Here is a 25,528-nt window from a genome sequence, read left to right on the forward strand (position 1 = left end):
ATGCAGACTCACAATGGAACCTGGTACAGGAAGGTCTCCATGAGGTTCCTGAACCCGTTAGGTCCAGGCTTCTCACCATCGTGGCCGAAGGCAGGCGGGTAAACCAGAATATAATAAAGAACACTCTGGACACTGCTGAGACAGCAGGCAGGTCTCTGGCACAGGGCCCTTTACTCAAGCGTCACGCTTGGCTTTGTATCTCCTGGTTTCAAGCTTGAAACACAGGCAGCTTTTATCAACAAACCCATAGAAGAGACCATTCTCTTTGAGAAGGTGTTCGACGATGCGCTGGAAACAGCCAAGAAAGAGCATGAGACTTAAGTCCTTGCAGCAGATAACTGAAACCCTCCCCTCCCCCCAAAGGGGAGGTGGTTCTCGTCTGTCCTTTCGAGGGCAGTCCCGTGCCAGTCAGAACTACTACAGCACAGGAAACTAACTCTAGACAAACATCCGGAAGCCCCTCCTACTACCCTCCAAGGGGTCAGCGACGTGGCAGAGGCCCCAATCCCAGAAGAGCCGCAGCCTCTGGTCAGAAATGACCATCAGATCCAGGTCCCCTCCCATGTCACCCCGGTTGTTGGGCGTTAAACATCTTTCCTTACGGCATGGTAGGGGATCACTTCAGACCAGTGGGTTATAAAGACAGTCGCCCACGGGTACTGCATGGAATTTGCCCGGCTACCACAGTTCAGACTGCCACGCTCACGGCGCGTCATCGGACCGCCTGCCGTGCCTGAATCAAGAGGTAGAAGTGCTGCTGGGAAAGGACGCCATTGAAGCCGTACCTATTTTTCAGGTAAACAAGTGGATCGATTCAGTGTACTTCCTTGTACCCAAAAAGGACCTCCCCATGCGCCCAATTGTAGACCTGCGCCCAGTGAACAAATTTTTAAAACCTCAAAAGTTTCTCATGGTAACGCTACAAGAGGTGATCCCACTGTTGAAACAGGGGGACCACATGGCAACATTGGACATGAAGGATGCATACTTTCATATTTCAATGTTGCCAGTGCACAGGAATTTTCGAAGGTTCATGATAGAGGACCGGCATTACCAATTCAAAGTGCTCCCTTTCGGCATCGCCTCAGTGCCAAGGGTGTTTTACAAAGGTGCTGGCAGTAGCGGCAGCACACCTGCGCAGACTGTCTATCCCCGTTTACCCTTACCTCGACGACTGGCTCTTAACAGGGAACTCTTACGACACGTGCTGTTTGAACACCCAGAAGACCGTAGACCTTCTGTTCAGTCTGGAATTCTCCGTCAACGAGAAAAAATCCAGTCTAGTCCCCAGGCAAGTAAAAGAATTTCTGGGGGCTTTAATACAGACTAAGGACAGCCTTGTCTTCCCCTCCGAGAGGGTTCAGAACATGCTTTTTCAGATCCCTCCAATATGTAGCCAGTCTGGAGGGGACGGTATGCAAAGCCATGTGTTTGCTAGGGATGATGGCATCATGCATATACTTGGTTCCCTACGTGCGGCTGCGCATGCGTCCCATGCAGGAGTGGCTCAACAGCCAGTGGTCAGGCCAGCGGACAATGGGAAGATCTCGTATTTGTCTCGCCAGCCCTCGATCTCTCTACAGTGGTGGTGGTTGAGGGACAACCTCTTGAAGGGGAAAACCTTAATCACCCCTGCAGTGGAAGCCACTCTCACGACACTCATCTCTCACAGGGTGGGGGACTCACCTTCAGCGGACAGCGCATGGAGTGTTGTCCCCACAAGTAGCATCCAACCATATAAATCTACTAGAGCTGTTAGCAGTGTTCAAGGCATTGAAAACCTTTCAAACGCAACTTCAAGGGAAGACAGTACTGGTTCTGACAGACAGCACCACAGCCATGTTTTACTTGAACAAACAAGGGGGCACACACACAAGGGCTATCCAAGCTGTCCCAAAACATTTCGATGTTGGCTCTCAAACACAAGATGTTTCCCTTCTAACACTTTCCAGGTGAACTCAATCTTCTGGCAGACGTGCTCAGCAGGTATTTCCCACTGCCCATAGAATACGAATGTCGTCGGCAAGTAGATATTGTGTCCAATGTCTTTGCAGAATGGGGCTTCCCAGAAATCGACTTGTTCGCAACTCAGAATGCCCAATGTCAAGACTACGCCTCCAGGTACCCCCAGAACTGCTCCAAAGGGAACGGTCTCTGGATAACATGGTCAGGGAAATTTTACGCTTTTTCCCCCCCGACTCCCCTAGTCAACGAGAGAGTGCACAAGATGCACCAGTAACCAGTCACCATGATATTGGTAGCCCCCATGTGGGCCCGCCAACCCTGGTTCGCTCATGTAATGGAAATGTCCCTCTCCACCAGTAAAACTACCCTGCCCGTACAACATGTCTCAGGACAGGGGGTGGGGGAGGGGAGGAGACCCTACACCCATGCCCACAAACTGTGAACATAGCGGCCTGGCTCCTGAGGTCATAGTTTGGACACCTTCAGCTCCCTCAAAGATGCATGGACATTCTCAGGGAGGCTATAAAACCCTAACACCCGCTATTGCTATTCCAGCAAATGGAAACGGTTTGTCAAGGGCGTCAATCCCATCGATTGCTCTTCCACACATTGTGCTGTACTTAACCCATTTGTTGGACACAGGGTTGGTCTTCAATTCCCTAAAAGTTCATCTGGCTGCTCTTTCAGCCTACACCACGTCACAACAAAAGGTGTCGTGGTGGAAAATACCGGTGATTAAAGCTTTTATGGAAGGGGTTAAGAGAATGTATCCTCCCATTGCTCACCCAGCTCCTGGATGGGATCTAAATGTGGTTTTAACCAGGCTCATGGGATCTCATTTTGAGCAAATGCATGCTGTTTCAAATCCCTCAGTTTGTAGCCAGTCGCAAGGTGGATGGTACGCGAGGTCATGCGATTGTTAGGAATGATGGTGGCCTGCATTTACTTGGTTCCTCACGCGCGTTTGCACAAGCGCCCCATGCAAGAGTGGCTAAACAGCCAATGTCTGTCCAACGGACTACGGGTTGATCTAGTGGTTGTCTCGGCAACCCTCGTTCTCTCTCTGCAGTGGTGAAGTGAGAACCTCTTAAGGGCGAAGACCTTCAGCACCCCCCGCAGTAGAAGCCACTCACGACGGATGCATCCCTCACAGGGTGGGGCTCACCTTCAACAGATGGCGCACAGGGCCCCCCCCCCCCCCTTAGCGATGGCTCCAACCACAAATCTGTCAGAGCTGCTAGCAGTGTTCAAAGCACTGAAAGCCTTTCAGACGCAGCTGCAGAGACACTATTGGTCCTCATGGACAGCACCACAGCCATCTACTACCTGAACAAGCAAGGGGGCACTCATTCTCCAGGGCTGTCCAAACTATCTCAGAACATTTGGAAATAGGCTCTCAAACACAGGATGTTTATATTGTCTCAACACGTTCCAAGGGAACTCGATCTCCTAGCCGACATGCTCAGCCGAGACTAACCACTGCCCTTAGAATACAAATGGCGACTACACGTAGAAATTGTCTGTTTTCACAGAATGGGCAGTTCCCAGAGATTGACTTGTTTGCAACTCTGGAGAACTCACTATGCCAAGATTACGCCTCAAGGTACCCACGGAACCAGTCCAAGGGGAACGGTCTCTGGATAACATGGTCAGGGAGATTTGTTTACGGTCCCCCTCCTGTGGTATTAACAAGTCTTATGGGGTCTCCATTTGAACCAGTGCACAAAGCAAGCCTTAAAGCACTCCTTCGCCTTCCTAGTGGCAGTTACTTAAATACAAAGAGTTGGTAAACTACAGGCCCTCCTAGTCTAGACCCTTTTGTCCCAATTCAGAGATGGTAGTTCTGCGCGCTCACCCACGGTTTGCACCTACATTTATTTCAAAGTCCGTGTGAACCAGTCTATAGAATTGCCTACATTCTTCCAGAACCCCACCAACGTGGCAGAAAGAAGCCTACACACACTAGATGTGTGCAGGGCAGTCATGTACTATCTGGAAAGAACTAAACCACTAAAGAAAACAAGTTGCAGCTTGTAGAGAAGAGGACCCCGTCTCTAAATCAGCCAGCTCTAAATGGATTGTCAACTACATCGCATGCTGCTACAATCTTGCCAAGCAAGAACTGCCCTTCAAGCCTAGAGCACTCTCCTCGGGGCACTGGGGCTTCCATAGCATTCATTGCAAATGTTCCCTTAGAGTCAATCTGCAAATTGGCAACCTGGAGTTCTATACACCTTTACAAAACACTATTGCCTCGATACACATTCTAGATCCGATTCCCAGGTGGTACAAGCAGTATTAAGACATCTTTTCACTGTTCCTTCTCACATCCCACCTCCAACTAGGCGTACTGCTTGCTACTCTATGTGCAGCATGCGATTCTAAGCAGATTCAGAAGCATGAGAAGACATGCATTACTTACCATAATAGCATTTCTGATGGTTGCATCTGCTTACATTCACCTGCGCCCACCCTTCCTCCCCGCTCGGATAGAAGGAACATGAACGTCTTGCTACTTCTCTCTTTCTGTACTTGCTCACGATGGTCATAAGGCTCCCTCACGGTAGAAAAAATACAATCGGAGGGACCTCTATGCGTGAGGATTTCTTGGTACACTACACGTCACGTTAGGGATAGTGTTAGACACCTATGCCAACGTCCCCTTTTGATCCTCGAAAGACTAGATGCAATACTCTGTGGTTAGCACTAGATGTCGGACTATATGCACAGTACGTGACTCTAAGCAGATACAACCATCAGAAATGCTGTTACAGTAAGTAATTTATGTCATACTTTAAAATGCACACTGTTTCACTAAATCAGTAGATGCCCTATTGGGATGGCACATAGATACTACTTACGCGCTGAGGTGACTTTAGTAAGTAGGACACTGTGGACATTAATATATCACTGGCACATTTAGAGCAATACTGAGATGGATGTCAAAGGTTTAGGGAATAAAACAATGGTTGACAAATATTCTTAAGCAGGTAAGTACTTTGTAACCCCAAATGCAAAGTAAATTAACACTTTCCCAGCCCCATAAGTTATCTAATGTGTGACCTTTGGAGAGTTGAGCAGAGTCTGAGGCAAGTGTCTTTCAGGGAGCCAAGACAGCCAATGTTAGTTGAGCAGAAGTCTAGGTGAGCTGAAGCACTTCTTGTAGGTAGATAGTCTTGCAAAAGGATTTAGAAGTCTGTGTAGAAAATGAAATCGCTTTAGGGCCACAAGCTGGGAGTCTTGTGAGGGGAAAAGCTGCAAGCAACTCTGCAAAAGCAACCAAGACCAGTCTCAACTGAGGACTAGCAAGGCTACACAACAAGGTGTCCCCTTAGTTTTACAGTACATTTGGTTTGAAGAAATTGGTTCCAGGTGGCTTCTGTTGCTGTGTAGGTCTGCAGATCCTGTGTTCCTGGGCCTCGGTCGTGGGGACACGAGGGAGGACAACTGGGGTCTTCTGCACTACGAATGGCAGGTCGGCAGCAGCAATGGGCAGACTTCAGATCAGCGGCACCACGGTTTCAGCTCCTTGCAGCTCTCGCAAATAGCACCACTGCAGTTTTCGGATACCTTATTGGACTTTACTTTGCATCTCGGGTCCAGCACTCTGAGGTGGCTCAGACTTGGTCAGTACTGCTTCATGGGAGTCCACAGGATCTTCCCGGAGCTTGGGGTCTGACTTAAAAACGATGAACTCGATCGGGTGTTCCCCTCCATGGCAATCTGTTCCTGCAGCAACAATGGATGAACAGCCAGCTCCGAGAGGATATCCAGATGAGTTTGCTTTGGGGTTGATTGGTCCCACCAACCCAAGGGAAGAAGTCGTCCTTGCAGGGCTTCTCTAGTCGAGGCGAATTCAGAGCTTCAGCACAGCAGCAGGGTTTCTCTGGGCAAACCAATGGTCCAGGCGTTGCAGCAGCTGTCTCTTCCGAGTTCTTCAGATTCCTTCATCCAGTGGTTGACTCTGCCTTCCGAGCAAAAAGTCTCCTTTTTTTCATGCAGGTTTTTCTAATTTATTCACAGCCCAGCTGTCATTCACACAGCAGAGTGGCTGTCCTCCAAAGACAGCCGGCCAATCACCATTGGATGCGTTCCTGTAACCAAGGGGATTAAGCACAGAGCGTTTCGGGCATCTCCCTCACTTCCTGCCCTGCCACATGCTGGAGCCAGAGGCGGGCTTCACCAGTGAACCCTGCCAAAGACTAAACTAACAAAAGGACCAAACCTGATTTGGTGTAGAGTAAATCTCAAGAAGACCTTTCCAACAAGAAATGGTGAACAGACTGCGGCCATTTGGACAAAATGGGCACCCATGGGTGCTTTACTGTAGCTGCAATTGCAGCCCGTGGTAAAAACACAAGGGTAGGAAAAAGCAAACCACTGCCACCAGCCATTAATTGTAAGATAGTGTGTGATGGGTCTGTGAAATAAATTACAATGTAAGAAGTCAATGTCACTTCACTGCTCTTGGAAACAGTTATAGAAGAGGAGGTTTTTTAAAGTTTTGGGAATTATGAAGACTTCCCAGTGCCACTGCACTTAAGTTGCTGTGTCACAATGTAAAAAGATGCCTATGGAGTTTGCCAGACTCTAAAACAAAGTTTTCAAATAAAAAAAAATATACATGGGGGGGGGGTCCTCTTTCTCCAGGTTAGAAATTAAAAGTCCTAAAGTACAGCAAAGGTGCTGGGGGTCTCTAAAGTAGAAGGGAAATCGCCCTAAATTCAGAATTCGGAAGACCGTACACCGCACAATGACTCGAGGTCCCAGGGTATTGCAGCCCCGCAAGGACTTTGCATGACGTGGGATGGCTTAAAGTGCAGGTAGTCTAGAGTTTAATGGGTCTCATCAGGCTCTGGGTTGTTGGGTCCTCTGGTCGATTGGAAGGGTAACAGCAGGATCCAGTTACACAGCAGATTTCCCTGCCCAGGATGTCGGGGGAAGGAACAAGAAAGGACAAGTAACACTGAAATGGCGAAAGACCAGGGCCATTTTGGTTAAATGAGCACCCATGGGTGCCTTTACCAGAGCTGTAGAAACAGCCTGCAGTAAAAGTGCATGAGATTGATAAAAAGGTTTACTGCCACCAGCCATTAAAGGTGAATTCTTCCTTGTGTAACATAAATGTTATTTTCAGAATGAGAATGGGGACGCATGGCATCTCCCCAGCACTCCACATAAGTTGGGTGCCATGGCGTGCTGGTCTCACCTAATTAAATGGAAAAGGTATACGAAGATCCTTTCTACCCTTGGGAACTGTAGTTTTCACGTTAGCCAGAGAAAGTTAAAGGGGGAGCCCCTAGGGCAACCCAGCAACAATAGGCAGTATGTGCCAAAGGTTGTCAGAAGTGAACATTAAAATGACACTACGGGGAGTCTTAAAAATGAAACCCATAAAGAGTTAAAGACTCTGCGATTGTGGAAATGAAGGTTCCCACTCAGACGAATATGGAAAAATAATCTACCAGTCCAGCAAAATGTTCTGGGGTTGACACAGGTCAGTAAGATGGCATTATATGAAAAACCTACCTAACCATGCGAATAATCAAAATACACTTACTATTCATGAATACAAAAGTCACTAATCTTCGTTAAAAGATGCCAAATGTAAAATAGTATGTTTAAGACAGTTTAATCCCTAATTGTCTGGCTTTTTCAATTTCTAGTTTAAAGATCCTGCATAGGCTCTCTGGGTGGGGAATATGTTCCTAGGCACCTACTTGTGCTAATGTGTTTAACTGTTCATATTATCATGTTTTTATAGAAAAACCGAGTTTCCTTGACTAAGTGTGCTTGAAGGTCTTTGTACTTAGCTACAGCCCTTCTCCCTCCTAGCCTGGCTGCTTGACCATAGCTACCACACGTTGTGGGTAGTTCAGGCCAAACCTAAAAGTTGGTGCCCTGGACTCCTAGGAGCGAGTCTTCCAACGCCATATCACAGGTGGACTTTAGTAAAATTCCCTAGCAATGTGTTTGTGAGAATTCTCATTTCTGTGCTAATTCCATTCAGCCTTGGAGACCTCCAGCTCTTTTGCTGGACTTTAGGACTTTTAATTTGATCCCTGGAGTGAGTGACCTTTTTCCTGATTTGGGTTTTGTCCTCTGTTTTTGGAGTCTGACAAACTCCATAGGCATCTTTTTGTATGGTGACACAAAGCACCTTCAGGCTGAATCCTCCACTGCAGTGCAGCACCCATGGGTGACCATTTCTGTCAAAATGGCCCTGGTCATCTTTTTACGCCATTTTCTGTTTCTTTTATTTTTTCCTATAAGTTTTTATTAACCATTTGTAATTCATACAACAAAGAGCAATAACAGGAAGAAAAGAACCCCAGGACCTCCTAAACCCCTTCCCCCATCTGATGTCTTTCTTGAGTCAGGTTTGAGCCCTTTGTTCGTTTTGCCTTTGGCAGGTTTCAGCCCTGAAGCCTGCCTCTGGCTCCAGTGTGTCTGGAAAGGCAGGATATGAGGGAGATTCCCGAAACTCCCCTGTCCTTTGTCTCTAGGAGTGCATGAATGCAACCAGTCCTGATTGGCTGTCATTTCAGGAGAAGCCACCCTGCTGTTTGAGTGACAGCTAGGCTGTGCATGAATGGGAGAAACCTGCTTAAAAGGTGAGGGTTTTGGGACTAGAGGCAGAGTTGACCACTGAGAAACACCCGATGAAGAAACCGTGAACGAAGCTTGTTGCTTCCTCCTGCACCTTTGAATTGCCTGGTGAAGCCCTGCTTCTGTGCTGAAACTCCTTTATCAATTCGACAGAGAAGCTCCGGAAGGGATGACTTCTTCCCTTGTTTGTGGGACCAACTAACCCTAAGACGAACTCCACTGGACAATCTTCCCCGACTGGCTGTACTTTGCTGCGGCAGGCAGGGGTCGAGAAATCTGTAGTAGTGCTGTCTGAAATCTATCCAGAAACTCTAGGAGTCTCCGAAGGACCACCCCATGAGCCCCCCAGAAGCAGAACGACCAATGCGCGAGTCCCCTCAGCAGTGTGCAGGACCCAAGGAGTGAAGGAAGCCCAACCGAGATCTGCAACAGCGCGGTTTCACCATGTGGTAAACAGCAAAGTGCCGCTGATCTGAAATGAGCCAGTTGCTGCCTATGACCTCCAAATTGCTGCCACAGGAGCCCTCCAGATGTCCTTGTGCCCATGACGGACGCTCAGGAACCCAGGGTGTGCACCACTGCAACAGGACAGAATCCAGCTGGATCACTCTTCAAACCAGAGGTACTGTTTAGACTTGTGGTACTTACCTCAGTTTCCTTTTAGCTGTGTTCTTCTCAGTTGAGAATTACATTAGCTTACCTTCGAGTTGATTCCAACTCGGCTTTTCGCCGGCTTCACAGCTTGTAACCCTACAAGTGATTTCTACAAACTTACTTTGTGCAAGACTTATCGAAATTCCTCTGCTCCATAGACTGTGCTCCAATTTACTTTGGCTGTCCTGGCTCCCTGCACACTGTTGGGGAGAGTTCTCAGAAATGTGCTAATTACTCTGTAACTTGGAGACCCACAGCACTTTTGCTGGACTCTACGACTTTTTGATTTTCAACCTGGAGTGACCTTTTTCCCCAGTCTCATGTATTTTACTGTGATTTAAACTGTTTCTTTTGGTTTTGGAGTCTGACAAACGCCATAGGTATCTTTTTTACAGGGGAGTCTTTCCAAAAGGTTTAAATAACTTCTCTTGGATAAACTACTGTTTCCAAGAGCAGTAAAGTGAAATTGAGTTTACTTCCTATTGTAACTTTCAAAACCCATCCACACTATCTTACCATAGGGTGCTGGACGGGTTACTTAGTATCCCCTTTGTCTAGTTTCTCATGTAAGATAGTGTGTGCTGGGTCTAGAAAGTACAATGTACAGTAAAGTCAATTTCACTTTACTGCTCTTGGAAACGGTAGTTAATCGAAGAGTGCTTGGGAAATCTGAAAGACTTCCCTGTGTCACGGCACTAAAGGTGCTGTGTGACACAATGCAAAAAAGATGCCTATGCAGTTTGTCAGACTCCAAAAACCAAAAGAAACAGTTTAAATCACAGTAAAATACACAAGTGGGAAAAGTGTTACGCTCTCCAGGTTAAAAATTAGTCCTAGAATCCAGCAAGTGCTGGTGGTCTCTAAGGTAGAGAGGAATTTGCACATTTCTGAGAATTCTGCCCAACACCCTTGGTTACAGGACTGTACCCAAAGGTGATTGGCTGGCTGGCTGTCCGTCAAGGACATCCACCCTGCTGTGTGATTGACAGCTAGGCTGGAATGAATGGGAGAAACTTGCATAAAAGGCAAGGCTTTTTGGTGTGGAAGGCAGTCGACCACTGGACGAAAGAACCCGAAGAAGAACTTGGAAGATAGGCCTGCTACAACTCCTGGACCATTGCTGCTGTGCTGAAGCTCTCGATTCGCCTCAACTAGAGAAGCCCTGCAAGGAGGACTTCTCCCCTTGAGTTGGTGGAACCAATGAACTCCAAAGTAAACTAGTTTGGACATCCCCTCGGAGCTAGCTGAACATTCTTGCTGCTACAGGAATCAAAGTGCTAGGGAGAGGAACACCAGATTCGGAGTGCACCACTTAAGTCGGACCTGAGCTGCTGAACGATCCTCTGGACTCCTAGTAAGCAGGACTAACCAATCCTGAGCTACAAGAGTGCTGGACCCCAGATGCGAGGAAAGTCCAAAGTGGAATCCGAGGGTCCGCAGTGATGCTATTTTCTCTCACCAAAGACGAAATGAACAAAGGTACCGAACCTGGTTTGCGGTGCAGAGTAAATCTCAAGAAGGACCTTTCCACAAAGAAATGGTGTAAAAAGAAGACGGGGCCATTTTGACAAACTGGGCACCCATGCAGCTGTGAACGCAGCCCGCGGTAAAAACGCCCAGTGGTAGTAAAGTAAACAATTGTATTTTATTACATATATTTTCTCCGTCCTAAAGAAGGCTTATTCAACTGACTGTTAAATTAATAATTATTTAATCAAGAAACCTTGAGTAAGTGTTTATTTGAATAACTGTCACTGAAACTGTTACAACCCTACAGCTCACATTGACCCCTCTCGGGATAAGCCTGGCTGCGCAGTTCTCCAGCATGGGATCTGGCATGGATTCACATGCTCATGAATATTCCCTGTCAGGCTGGGAATCCTCGGTAAAGAAAAAATCAGTTTCAGTTTCGTTTCTGAACTGTCTTTCTCCTAATAACCAATCACTGGTCTCTGGGTCATACTGCCCCCAGCCAATGACTGCCTTCTACCTAAGCCCCACCTCTGCCAGCCATCTTCAGATTTTTACCGCACGTTCAAGTGTTGGAAGTCCTCGTACTATAGGTCTCGAGCTTTTACTGTGCTTTGTGATTTTTTTCAAAGAGTTTAATCTCATTTTTTGGTCAATCGAGCCTCAAGCTCCACCGTTTCTACTTCCAATCAATGAGGACCCGTTTCGGAATTTTCTACGCCCCTCAAGGGCGAAGTTTTCATCGAGTTCCGCTTCTTGGAGGATTCCAGAAGATCTTTGAGGCCTACCCCGCGTTGTCATGGCCCAGGACAAAGGGAGCACGACGCCCGGATCCAAGTTGAGCAGCTGCCCTGGATGCAGATTGCAGAATGTCTTCAAGGAGGACGAGCATTCTAGATGCCTCTACTGCTTTCACGAAGACAAAACGCACGTGTAGAAGGACACTGCGTTTTGCAAGAACATGTTGGAGCGGACCATGAAGGATCGGCGTATCTGCCTCACCAACTGGCTGTAGGGGAAGAGCCTAGCAGCAGGTGAGAAGAGGTCTGAGCGGTCTTCTAAGACTTTTGAGGGCGCTCCGGCGACGGGGGCCCAACAAAATGCAAAGCACCGCGAGTCTGCGGGCACTGGGCGCGCCGAATGGTCGGGCTCCTCGGCTGCCAGGCAGGGTGCACTTTCACCGACGCCATCAACCACAAGCCAACGCTCTGGCCGGGGGGATTTGGGGGGAGGATGGAAGTCGGAGAACCCAGGTAAGCTTCGGGAGAAGTCCTGGTCGATCCCGACAGACAGCCGAGGGGGAGCAAGGTGGCAACCGCCCCCCCCCCCCCCAAACCTCGGGGCCCAGGGTTTCCCTTCCACCGCGGAGGGAAATCCTCTTTTCAACCCATCGATAAAACCCCTTTGAGAACCCTGGTGGAAAAAGGGGGGAGGGTGGGGGGGTTGGTGTTCATCACAGATACAGCCCCTGAAGAGGAGCTGGCTGAAGTCGTGAAGATCCTGGACAAGAGGTTCGAGGAAGTCCGGTCCCGCGGGAGGGATCCTGACGATGCAGACGAAGAAGGCGACAGTGGCGCCGACGAAGTTCCTGTGGAGGCGGAGGGTTCCGCTCCCCAACCGTCGCGCCCATCACAGCCGGTACCTGGGCCACAGGACAACTTGGGAGCAATCTTGATGGCAATCCAAGCCTTGTGTACAGAGATAAGGACAAGGTTGCCCTTACCCCCAACGGACGACCCAGCAGAGCCTGGACCGTCGGGAAGCCCTCCAAGCAAGCGGAGGAGAACTCATCCCCCACCGCCCTTCCAGCCTGCGCGGCCCTCCCGGCCTTAATCTCCTTCCCCGGATCCAAGGGATGACACGGGAACCGACAGCCGCGATGGGGGACGGATGACGACTGTGGTTGACTACGGGATGGGCCTTCCATCACCACCACCTCGGGGCCTCCTCGCCCGACGAAATTGGCTCCTTACACGCTATGATCGCCAGGGCATCCGAGCTCTTCCAGCTCTGCCCCGTAGAACAGAACGAAGGTTTCCTCTATCAATAGCGTGAGGCCAAGAGGAAGACGGTCCTCTCGGTCCATTACTTGACGACATCTGGGACAAGGTGCTGGAGCTCCTGAACAATCCGTCCACAACCCCCGCCAAGAGAGACTGGTACGAGAAGTACCAGGTCCCGATATCTGCCCCCATGTGCCTTAGGGCTCAGCCGACCCCGGATTCGGTCGTCTCAGCGGTGGCCAAGAAGAAAGCAGTGGGGGGCGAAGGCTTCGACCTCCCCACCGGACGGCGAAGGGAAGAAATTGGACGCCATGGGACGACGGGTCATCTCACCGGCGACTAAGATTAACGCGGCCAATGCCCTCGCTTGTGTTTTGCTACGACAGGGAGCTGTGGTTTAAGATTGCTCCTCTGCTGGACTTCCAACCCGGACAAGCGATCTGAGGCCCTGGAGAACCTGCAGGAAGGCGAGGTGGCGTCGGACCACACCATAACTGTGGCCACGGACATTGCTGACACAGGCTTCCGCCAGATGGGCAACAGTGTTTGCCTTCGCCGGTGTGGTTGGCTGAAGGCAACCGATTTCCGTCAGGACGTGCAAACCAGAGTTTTGTTCATGCCTTTCGACGGAAACAACCTGATTGGCAAGACAGTGGACGAGTCATTGCAGGCCATCAAGGCCGACACTGAAACGGCGCAGGCCTTGGGAGTTTTGCAGCAGCGACGGCTGCCCTTTCGGAACTCTGGAGGCAAGCAAGGTGCCTCCAAAGGATATGGCGGCGCCGCCTCGACGTACCACCAGGCGGCCCGCTCCTCGTCACAGGAGGCCTACAGAGGATGCGGCAAGTCAGGAGGATCTCTTGTCAAGGAGGCAAAGGCGGCAAGGCCACTACCAAGCAGGACTGAACCGGCCGTAGCGTCGGGCCCCCATCAGAGCACCCTGGTGGGAGGCCAGCTGGTGAAGTTCATCAGCCAGCATGTGGGAGTCAATCTCCACCGACCGAATGGTGCTGGATGCCTTAGCCCGCAGATACGCTCTCGAGGAAGGAAAACCATGTCCCTCAACTGCTACTGGAACTAAGGGCGATGCTGAAGGAGCCATCGAGCTCGTCCCAAAGAGGCTACTGGGCTCCGAGTGTACTCTCGATACTTCCTCGTAAGAAAGAAAACCTGCGGCTGGCGACCCATCCTGAACCTTTGTCGTTTAAACAAGTACATCAAGTCCCAGAAGTTCCGGATGGTCACTCTCCAGCACGTGCTAGGGCAGCTGGAGGAGGGCGACTTCCTATCGTTGCTGGACTTGGAGGATGCCGACTTCCACATTCCCATTCTAAGAGGACATCGAAAGTTTCTCAGATTCGTAGTCCAAGGACGGCACTACCAGTTCAAGGCCCTCCCCTTCGGATTGAAGTCGGCGCCAAGGGTATTCACCAAGTGGCTAGCACCAGTGGCGGCACGGCAGCAGGGATCCACATCTACCCCTACCTGGACGACTGGCTCATCCGAGCAAAGGCAAGAGAACTCGCCGTCGAGCACACAGTGAAAACCATCCAGCTGCTCACGGATCTGGGATTTTCCATCAACTTCGCGAAATCCGACCTGGTTCCGTCGCAAGTTGCACTGTTCCTGGGAGGCAGGCTCGACACAGTGGTGCGATTGGCTTCCGGAGGAAGGCCATCCTGGGCAAGGGGCAACGGCTCTTGACCATGGACGTGGCCCGGGTGAGGTCCATCAAGTCCCTTCTCGGCATGATGTCCTTGTGCATCTACCTCGTGCGCCTGTGCAGGCTGCGGATGCATCCATTGCAAGAGTTCCTTGACGCCCATTGGATGCAAGCGGCGGGCAGCTTCGAAGACAGGATCTCGGTCGACGAGACCTTCCGCCAAGCAATGCGTGCGGGTGCCCCACCACCGGATCTCGCGGCGGGTACGGACTTCCAGACCCCGGCACATCAGGAGACAGTGACGACAGATGCCTCCCTGGAGGGATGGGGGAGTGCACACCGGAGATCTCTACACAACAGGCCTTTGGCTGCCAGAGGAGAGGTCACTACACATCAACGTCCTGGAGCTCCGGGCCATGTTCTGGGCCCTCGGATCGTTCCTTCTGTCCCTCAAGGGCAAGGTGGTGAGGATCTTCACCGACAACACCACCATGATGTTCTACATCCGGAAGCAGGGAGGCACCAGATCCCCAGCCCTATCAAAGGCGGCCCAGGATCTGTGGCACTGGGCCGTCGCCCAAGGGATGTTTCTGGTACCCTTCCACCTGGCAGGAATAAAGAACACAATCGCCGACTCACCCAGCAGGGAGCTGAGCTCGTGCCACGAGTGGGAGCTGTGACAGGATCAAGTGGATCTGCTATTCCAACAATGGGGCAATCCCCAGATCGGCTTACTTGTGACAGCGACAAACACCAAGTGGCAGAGTTTCGCCAACAGGTTTCCCCAGCCGGGGAGCATGGGCATTGCCTTCTCATTCCCCTGGGACGGCCTGTTCCTCTATGCGTTCCTGCCGTTGCGACTCATCAACCAACTCAGACTTTCACGGTGCAGGATGATCCTCGTTACACCGGCGTGGCCTGAGACAGATCTGGTTCCTGGACCTTCTGGATATGTCAGCGTCCCCCCCCGCCCCCCCTCCCCAGTCAAACTGCCGATGGACGCGGATCTCCTCTCTAGAGAAGGAGGCGCCATCCTCCACCATGACCTGGGGTCGCTGAACTTGCAGGCCTGGCTCCTGCAGCACTAGAGTGGAGGGCATGATATCCCGGCAGACTGCAAGGAGGTGCTTGCAAAGGCCAGGGCGTCCTCAACTCAAGTGGTATGGAAACAAATGGAAGAGGTTTTCTGTCTGGTGCCGGGCACAGAAGATTAACCCTGTGCGGATCACAGCCCCTCAAGTGCTGCCGTACTTGCTATCGCTGGTCAAGGCGGGGCTGGCCCATGCCTCCAAGATCCATCTGGCGGCTATCTCCTGCTGCACCAGAACTCTGGGATGCTCATCCCTGTGGTCCCATCGCCTGGTGAAGGAGTTAATGAAGGGACTGTTCCGATCATTCCCACCGGTGAAGGCTCCGGCCCCGGCGTGGGAGCTCAGCGTGGTGCTGACCTCGCTCATGGGCCTGCCATTCGAGCCTCTGCATTCGCCACCGTTGAAGTTTGTGTCGTGGAAAACAGCAGTCACCTCCGCACAACGAGTGGGAGAGATCCAGGCCCTCTCCTGCAAGCCCCCATACCTGACTTTCCACAAGACGAGGGTGGTGAGGACGCAGCCCTCTTTCATGCCCAAGGTGCCGTTGGACTTCCATCTCAACGAGCCCTTGTTACCTGTTTTCTTCCCGTCGCCTTCGTCGCCGGCCAAGAGGACTTTGCACTCGCTGGATGTAGCTAGAACGCTGAAGTTATACGTGGACCACACAGTTTTCGGAAGAAATCACAGATGTTTATGAACTTTGGACCTGTGAACCAAGGGAAGGCCCTCTCAAAGGCTTCCATTTCCAGATGGCTCTGCGGCTGCATCATGCACTGTCACCGGTTGGCAAACTGACTGTTGTCCGAGCCCATTCGACCAGAGCGATCTCTGCTACCACGGCGTTCCTATCTGGTGTGCCCCTGCTGGACATCTGCAGGGCAGCTACGTGGAGGTCGATGCACACCTTCACGAGACTCTACTGTGTCGACAGGGATTCCAGAGTCGGACAGGCAGTGCTGCGCAACCTGTTCGCCTGAAGGTGGGCCTGGTGAGGAGATAAGAGATGCTTAATCTTGATGAAATGCTTAATGTTGAGCCCTGCCACCTCCCGTGTTTGTGCGTGTGTACTGCTATGTATTCTTGTATTCATGAGCATGCGAATCCATGCCAGACCCCAAGCTGGAGAAGGACCAAGTTACTCACCTATAACTGTTCTCCAACATGGGCCCGGCATGGATTCACATGCGAACCCTCCCGCCTACCCCTCTGCGGCTCTTCTCTTGGTCCTACTGCCACTTTACATGCTACCAAATCCAAAGATGGCTGCCAGAGGTGGGGCTTAGGTAGAGGGCAGTCATTGGCTGGGGGCAGTATGACCCAGAGACCAGTGATTGGTTATTAGGAGAAAGACAGTCCAGAAACTAAACTGATTTTTTCTTTGCCAAGGTTTCCCTCCCTGACGACGGGAAATATTCATGAGCATGTGAATCCATGCCAGACCCATGCTGGAGAACAGTTACAGGTAAGTGACTTGTTCCTTACTCGAACAACTTGCGTAGTACATGCTTATACCAAAGGTTGGGTTAACTATTGCCAAGAGGACAGGGCTGGTGCAGTCTTCCACAGGATACTTCATACAATGTTGCATAAAACCCTCCCAAAGGGAAAAAACATTGGAGGAATGCTCTTCAGCCTTAAGTATTGATGCGTGTCCTCAAAACGTACAAGTTCTGTAGGTGAGTGTGGCTGAAAGGCCTTCACTCGCCCACAAGCATCCAAACGGAAAGGCAATGACAGATATGATGGGGGTGCTATTGAAATTCAGGGAGGGGGAGATATCCCCAACACTTGGCAATCATGCATGCCAGAGGCAGCTAATACTTTTGTTGGTTCTGAAGTGAAAATGTTAAGTGCATGTGTTCAAGCTGTGCTTATTTTGAGAGCCAATAATTTATTCACTGACTTATGCTTCGATTGGAAGGCTTCACTAAATTGCTAGGTAAATGGAAGCCTGGTGAATCCAATGCAGACCGTTACATACCATAACCTAGTTCATGCGTGTGTGGTGTACTCAGAAGATCTTGAACTGGTTTTTATACTAATTAAGTTTTCTTTTTTTGACAGGAATCGATCACTGGATACAACGCACCCAATAGTTCAAAGTTCATTTTCATGCTGAGCACGCGAGCGGGGGGCCTTGGAATTAATCTCGCCACTGCTGATGTTGTCATTATGTTTGATTCGGATTGGAATCCACAAGTAGATTTACAAGCCATGGTAGGTACCCTTGTAAAAAAAAAAAAAGAAAAAAGAAATCCTGCACCCCCTAAAAGTGGGAAAGTGCTCGATTTTCTTGGGAGTGCAAATTTGCGGCAGTGTCGCCTCCTGGCAACTTACTCCTCAGTGACTTTATTGCTGGATACCCATTGGTATGACTGTTGCCTGTTTTAACTGATGTCTAGCATTTAATGTCATTGCATTGGAATGCCAATCCATCTTTGTAATAACACTACTTCAGGATACAGTACCTGCAAAGGCATGATGTTCTAATTTGTCCATGGTGAGACGAATTTAAAAAAGCTGCCCTCTGGACTGATTTGGAGAGACCACCCTATTGCGGTGAACAGGAAAAGGAAACTGTCTAGCCAAGGTGGTGCGACGGAACAAAGGCTTGTATTTTAAGTGAGAGTTGGGAATAGTTCAGTTGCAAACAAACAGAACAATTTTAATGCAAGTTTGACTAAATGTAGAACTAGTTATTTTTTTGACGGCCTTAGACAATTTTTATCGGACATTGTGATAGGTATGTTAATCACTACACGTACACTACTAATTAGGGCTGTACCGAACAGCATATGTAGTATTCGGTCGAATACTATTCGACCGAAGCCAAATAGTTGCTTTATTTAATCATGTTGCAAACTTCAAAAACAAAGCACCATTGTAAGTGCATTTTATACTTTTATTTCTCTTCATTGTAATTAATGTAGCATCTTTATTTAAAGTATAGAAGCCAGAAATAAAGCAGATTTAACCCAAATGAAGGGACCAAATGTACAGAAGATTGTTGCATATTCAGTGCAAGTTAAAGTAGAGGGCTTCATAAATGCAAAAAGACTACCTTTCTGAATCTGATGCATTGCATTCTCTATCCAGTTGCAAAGTCGATGCGGTCGAGTTTCGAAACTTCTTTTCAGCTCACATAGAAATTTATAAGATGGTTCCGGTCGGCTCATGCAGGACACAAGTCGAGGGGAAATCTGAAATGCGTAAACTCCATCTCGTAACTATTCACCCCACCCAAACAAATGCTCACTTTTCACTTATCCTAGCCACTCTTTCTTGCCAATACACAAACAAATGCAACTTATGATTCATGATAAAATATCAGATAATGTTAAACTTAATACTAAAGTCCTTAAACAAAGAAAAGGTGGGACTACGACGTACGCAGTGGGAAGTGACGACAGGAACTGTAAGTATCTATGCACATTTTTCAAATTTTTTTTTCCAACTGAAAAAGTGCACATTGCATAGAAGCATTTGCCAAAAGAGAAGTTGTTCCTATATTATTGCAGGCTAAATATAAAAGATGAGCACCTTTTTTGTCTAAATCTAACAAAACATGCCCTGCAGAGCAGATTACAATTTTTTTCAGCTGTGCGTTTGCAATTTGTCTTGTCTAAATTCTGTTCAGTTTTGCAAACTGTCTATATTTGCCTTTCTGAGTTCATGTTGCATTGTATACAAATGAGAATGTCAAAGTATTTGGCAAGAGCCGAATAGCAAACTATTCGGCCGGAGCAGAATAGGCTTTTCTCAGCCGGAATTCGGCCGAATACTTACTCGAAGCACACCCCTAGTACTAATATATACACACTCACTTTTGGGGTGCTCTGGCTACATTATCATTGCACACACCATCTCACAAAGCAGTACAATGGGGATAATTTTGACTATCAATAGCTTTTTACACTTGGGATTGTTTATTTTTATGTGCCTAAACACAAGCTGGTGGCAGCAATTAAAGATTTAACATTTTTGTATTCTTTCTAGTGCACACATTTGTTTTTACAGGCGTATGGCTACTAAACGTGGGCAGTGCCCTAAAATGTCTTAAACGTGATTTGTGCTTGTTCTTTGGCCATATTGTCTTCCGGTCTTGCCAGGAAATACCATATAAAGTCATGCACTTGCCCAGGAAAGTGTGTGGGGCTGTGGCACAGGAAGGGGATGGGACTGTTCCACTTCCATGTCATTTTCTCGGTGTGGGGCACGAGTGAAACCAGTAGTCCTTGATTGGTCAACTACTGGCTGTTTGACGCAGAGCCTTACCCTTGGTGGGCTTGGACTTTAGTCCATGCTGTATCTTCGGTAAGTGGACATCTGCAGCCATGTCTTCAGATCGGCATTGAAGCCAAGAATCCCTCGTAGACTAACAGCCAACTGTTGGGAAACATTTCTCTTTTAGGCATTACCTCCATATTCTATCGACACCTTATGTGGAATGCTAGGGGCCAGTTTACATGAATGGTTGGTCAGTGGTTTTACCTTTATGACTTTTAGTCTTTATTACTCGCAGGATGTTAATTCAGTAATGGCCAAAATGTTGCCCTCAGAATTCCGACTCCTGAAATTCTGATTTATTTTTTGATCCCCCCCCTTCTCCCCCATATACATGTGGGGGGGTATGAGATATAATAGTATGGGGAGGCTGCCCCTCCTGGTGCATATGTATACAATGTAAAGGGGGTCGGAAATCTGGGGGTCGTAGTGATCACATAGATCCGTTAATTCAGCCTTGGTAATGCACAGAAGGGCCACAATTTTACTGAAATAGTGGGCCCCTTTTTTTTGCAATTTTTTGTGTGCTTGCTGTTTTTGAGGCCTTCCCCTGCCATTCTAGGTGGCAACGACCTCGGTGGAAGTTTTGTTTGGTGGGAATCCGAGGGAACCCTTTGTCTCTCACTGTGCCTTAAAAGAATAAACGCCCAATTGGGGAGGGGTGGGGAGGGCAGAGCTGGCTGTCCTGATTGGATAGCCAGACTGCCCTTTGCTGTAAAATGTAGAGAGCATGCAGAAGGTGTGTTGTAGTTCGTGTGAAATACCCTGAACCCGGAAGCTGCTGACAAGTCGACCACTGGAGCTGAAACTGAAGAGGAAGATGACGGAAAGATTGCTGTAGCGATTGCCAGCGACCGGAGAGCCTGCTTTGGAACTGAGCCTGCTGTAACCCTTCTATTTGACCCCTGGGGGAGGGGGGTCCCCAAACGTGATGACTCCTAACCAGAGGCTGGTGGATCCACTAGACTCAAGAAGACCTGCATTCTGACCCATCCCACAGCATGTTGCAGTCTTGCTGGGCTGCAATGCTCCAAAACCCTGGTACCTCGAGCGATTGTGCAGTGCATGGTCTTCCGAGTCAGAATATCAAACTTTGGTGGCCTCCTCCTGGCTCTCCAGAGGATTTGAGTCATTGAAGTCCCCTTACCAGAGTGCTGGACCAGATTGGCTCCTGAAAAGGGTGCCAAAACCACAAAGCCCCCCTCCAGCCACCTCCAGCCACGAAGATGATCTTGCCTGGAGTCCCCCCACTCCCCCCGCCCCCCTGCTGATTCCTGTTGCAAAATCCCTTCCAATGTCCTGTCTTCACGACATGGAATTCACCGACCAGGTTTTTGGCTGTAGATCCTGAAGACCACCTGCTGCAAACACTTCTGTGCTGAGGTACTGGTGTTGGCTGGGGTATTACTTACCTTGAGCCTTTTGTGATTCCTGTGAAGGTTTGGGGGTCGGTGGTGTGATTATGAATCCTCTCATCCTGTTTCCCCAGGCCCAATACTGGAATCACTCTAGGGCGTTATCTGTGAAGTCCCTGGACCCTAACTAATGTCAACTTCTTAACTTGTTTTGAAGTACCTCTGACTTTTCTAGCAACTAAACCCTATCTCACCTTGCCTACAGCTGACGCCTACACCACTAGGGTCCTTCTTCTGCCCCTGTGTGAACTCATGAAATAGACTAGAGAAGGACTGGATAAGAAAACGTTTCTGCCTTGAAAAGTAGAGCAAGTGTTTAAAAGTTTTCATGTGAATGTTGGTTTGGTAACTGTCCCTCAATGAGCATTTTGAGTTTTTCCCTTCTCAAAAGGCTTCACCTAGCGCTTTCTTTGAGAATTAAAGTGTAGAAAAACACCAACTGGGTTCCGCTTCCCTTGACCTGCTGTATAGTCTGCCTTGGGTTTTGCTTACCTTGAATAGCTGTGTGCCATTCTTAAGTGCATTGTGGGTTTTACTAACCTTGGTCTGCCTTGTGCCATACTAAAATAAGTTGGTTATTGCTTACCTCCATCTGTGCTATACTGATCTGAAAAGCAACAAATAGTTTTAGGTCTTACTCGCCTAGTATAACTGAGGGTTATCCTAAATGTAGTTGTAGGTCTATACTGTTCCATGAATCTGTACTCCACTATTCAGGAAGGTATCCTGGTAACGGGCTTGGTTTACTATGTGATTTCTTAACTGATTCTGCAGAGATGACAGGGTCTACTACCCTACTACCCTTTAATTACTGTAAGTAACCTAAAAGTAACTTGTGGTTTTACACCCCCTGACCAGTTCTATTCTACATGTGTATGATTTAGGTCTGACTTCCCTAGGAATACTGTAAGATATTCTAAACAAATTCTATGCTTTGGTCTGTGCACCTTAGCCCTTGTTTTTATATTGTTTGACTATGACAAAGTACTTTCCCACCAAGATTACCTTGGCCTATTTGTTGTATTCATAATAAACCTTTATTTTTTTTATAATACTTGTTGGTGTTTCTTTTGAAACCTTTGTATGCTACAATTATTTTGCACTAAGCTACAGCCCTCTCCCTCCTAAAATAAGCCTGGCTGCTTTGTCCATGCTACCCCATTCTCAGGTGGTACAGCCTTATACTAAGAGTGGAGCGTGTACTGCCTCAGAGGTATGGTTTTATGAAGCCCTTACTTGGTCTTTAACTGACTTAACCGTCCCAATCCACAAACTGGTGCCAATGAGTCTGGTGTGAAATGCACACAAACCCAGAATGGTCCCTGATTGGGCCACTGCAGATTGAGTGACTGGTGCAGATGCTTGCTATTGGAGGTCTGAGGTTGATCACTTACCTGAATTTATAAACAGAAGAGTGCTGCAGCCATTCCAGCAGATCAGAAACTGAGCCAGGTGTCCTGTGTGGCTGTGCACCCTACTGAAGACCAGAGGACTTCTGACGAGGCCTGTTGACCTTTCTCGCAATTGTCAATGACGCCCTGCTGGACTACCGGATCTTAGAAGGTCCTTGTTGGTGCTTCAACCTTTGGACTGGAGGAACGGACTAGTCTCGAGCTTTTGAAAGTGTCCCTCGACTACCCAGTGGACTGACCAGTTCTGAATTGTCGCTGTGCCGCTTTTTTGTCTGGGACGTCCTTGGTCAGCAGCTAGTCCTGCAAGTTGCTTTCTTGCCAAGTTTCAGCTTTCCAGCATCAAAGGGTCCTGTAAGTCTGTCTATGTTTGTGACTGGATAGATGCCTGCTGTCACCCATGTGCATTGACGGTCACTAGAACCAGCCATCTCCTGTCTCGTGTCCTGAAGAGCCCTGCATTGGTGCATGTTGCTTTTCTTTTTCGTAAGGGTAGCACTCTGCTCTTGGACTTGACCGGAATCTTCCTTGATGTGATGATATGATAGTTTATTTATAAAGCGCCTATACACAATGTGTTTCAAAGCGCTCCAAAGCAAGGGAGGGAACAAGGGAAAATACAATGACATTCTTACAGGCCTTGAACAGTAAGGATGTGAAATTAACTATCGTACTCGGCCTGATGACATTTCAGATAGTGCAAGAGCTAAAACATAGATAAGGAAGGGAGGGGGAGAGTGGGAAGGTAATGGAAACAGACAGGCGACTACTGTACTAGGCCTGACGACATTTCTGGTAGAGCCGGAAAAAATAAAAGGTGAGGGACCCTGTTTCTCGGGGTCAAAGAACAAACCGCTCCAGTTGGAAGTTCCTTGATCCCTCGGTCCTGGACTCTGGTGCAATTACTCAGGATGTGGACTTCCTGCTTATGTAGGGTCTGTTAGTGCAGTTTTCCTAAAGTCCTACTGGCAGTAAGACTTTAGTAAGCTATCCCGGTGGTTTGTAGATCCACAACTCTTGGTATCAGTCTGACTAGCTCAGGACCTAGGTAGTGTGGGAGAGAAGTCCCTCTTATCTTAAGAGGAAGATGTGAGCTTGTAGGTAAGTGCGTAAGGGAGAATTCTCAAAAATGTGCTAATTCCCTGTACCATAGACTCCTAGCAAATTTGCTGGATTTTGAGGACTTGATTTTTATTTAACCTGGAGAGTGTGACCCTTTTTCCCACTCATGTATTTTAATGTGAATTTTACCTCTTTCTTTTTGTTATGGAGTCTGACAACCTCCGTAGGCATCATCCATTACATTGTGTCACACTGCACCTTCTTTGCAGTGGCACAGGGAAGTCTTCCAGATTTCCCCGATGTTTACATACCTTTGTCTGGGATAGGTCCCATCTCATATTTACAGCCTCGGATGAAGTCGGTTTAGACTCGCAACACGTGTCGGGCTACTTTGCAAATAAATCCATCGGACTTATAACCACATCTCTCTTCAATTGCAACACATGCCTATATTGCACTCTTGGGCGCAGTGCGACTGAGAATTGCCCGTGCTCTTACCTGTGTTTTAGGCTTTCCCCTTGGCGCCCAGGTAGGTGCACCCACACATGTGAGGTACCGTTTTCATCGGCACACCTGTGGCAATGCGTTAAGGTATAACATTTCTTGTGTGGTTTTCATAACTTTTTGACCCATTTGCTGGTGCCCTTTGTCACACAACCCTTTCATTTCCCAAATGTGACCTACATTTAGTCGCTGCTTTAGGCACCATACACTTTTGTAACCTGCACAAGTCACCTACCCTTGAAAACGTCTGCCTGTGCTCTTTCAAAAAATGTGCTTGCCGTTCCTCACCACATTGGTTTTCCCGATTTCCACACGCTAAGTGAGTCTGTTCAGGCCGTGAGTGTTTGGCTTGTGGTATTGTTTGTTTTGTAAAACTACAAAAAATGCCATTGCCGTACCAAGCCACAAGCCAACCATGTCCAACACATACACTTTTTTTCGGTTATTTTCCCGCTTTTCGCCTAATGTATGGCATTTTCCCCTACCTAGTGTTTGCTTGACCTACGCAAATCACCCCTTCCTAAACTTTTGTCTACTTTTCAGAAATATATGCCTTTCTGACCTCCAATTCGGCTTTCTTACCCTTTTCTCCCATTCCGTCCATGCATGTCCAATTGGCAAAAATGGTCAAAATCGCCTACCTCTCACAAAACAGTTGATAACCACATCAAAATATTTTTTTTCGTTTCCACTCAACCTGTTCCTGAAAGCCAGGAAATAGGGGAATTCAGCACAGCAAACCATTTGTTCCCATCTCTTACAAGGAAAAAAACGTCAGGCTTCTTTGTACATCATTTTATTGGCATGATTTGAAAAAACCAATATTTCCCCCTTTTTGCTTATTTACTCTCACCCCCTACAGCAACCCAGGATTCCTGGGTGGCGTTAAGACTGCCTACATGTGGGGAAAAAAGGTGCCAAATTTGGCCGAGATACCTCATGTAACAAAAGTTACAAGACATTGAATGGCCACATAACAAAATCTCAAAAAAAGGCCCTGGCACTGGGGGGGTGGGGGGAATACCCATGGCACTTAAAGGGTTAAGTCACCTTTGGGTGTAGGTTGTCTGTGGGCCATCCCAAATGAAGTGTATTTGTGTTACTATCATATTGCTCCTTTCTAAAGACTTTATTTGAATACCTGTAACTGAATCTTTGTAACTCCACTACTGCTCACATTTCTCCCTCTTGAGATAAGCCTGACTGCTCAACACTGTTAGGCAGAATTGCATGCAGTACCCTCTGGGACCACTGCATACAATTAGGACTACAGGTTTAAGCAAAACCAACCTTTGGTAGAAGTCTACTACAGTTTGTGGTGGCGAGCTGAGCAGCCAGGCTTATCTCAAGAGGGAATGTGAGCAGTGCAAGAGGTTACACAGAGGCCTTAAAATCACAG

At 48.4% G+C, this 25,528-nt stretch overlaps 1 protein-coding gene across 1 annotated transcript in view; it reads left to right on the top strand.

Annotated features, from left to right (window-relative positions):
- The window catches only part of SMARCA5 (SNF2 related chromatin remodeling ATPase 5), a 682,605-nt gene that overhangs the window by 387,426 nt on the left and 269,651 nt on the right, over positions 1 to 25,528 (top strand). Inside the window, exon 13 of the mRNA XM_069631209.1 lies at positions 17,520 to 17,672. Within this exon, the coding sequence (XP_069487310.1) occupies positions 17,520 to 17,672 (153 nt within the window). The remainder of the gene's footprint in view (positions 1 to 17,519; positions 17,673 to 25,528) is intronic.

The sequence above is a fragment of the Ambystoma mexicanum genome, chromosome 6q (assembly GCF_040938575.1).
Source record: "Ambystoma mexicanum isolate Mex_15411 chromosome 6q, UKY_AmexF1_1, whole genome shotgun sequence".
Lineage (NCBI taxonomy): Eukaryota > Metazoa > Chordata > Amphibia > Caudata > Ambystomatidae > Ambystoma > Ambystoma mexicanum.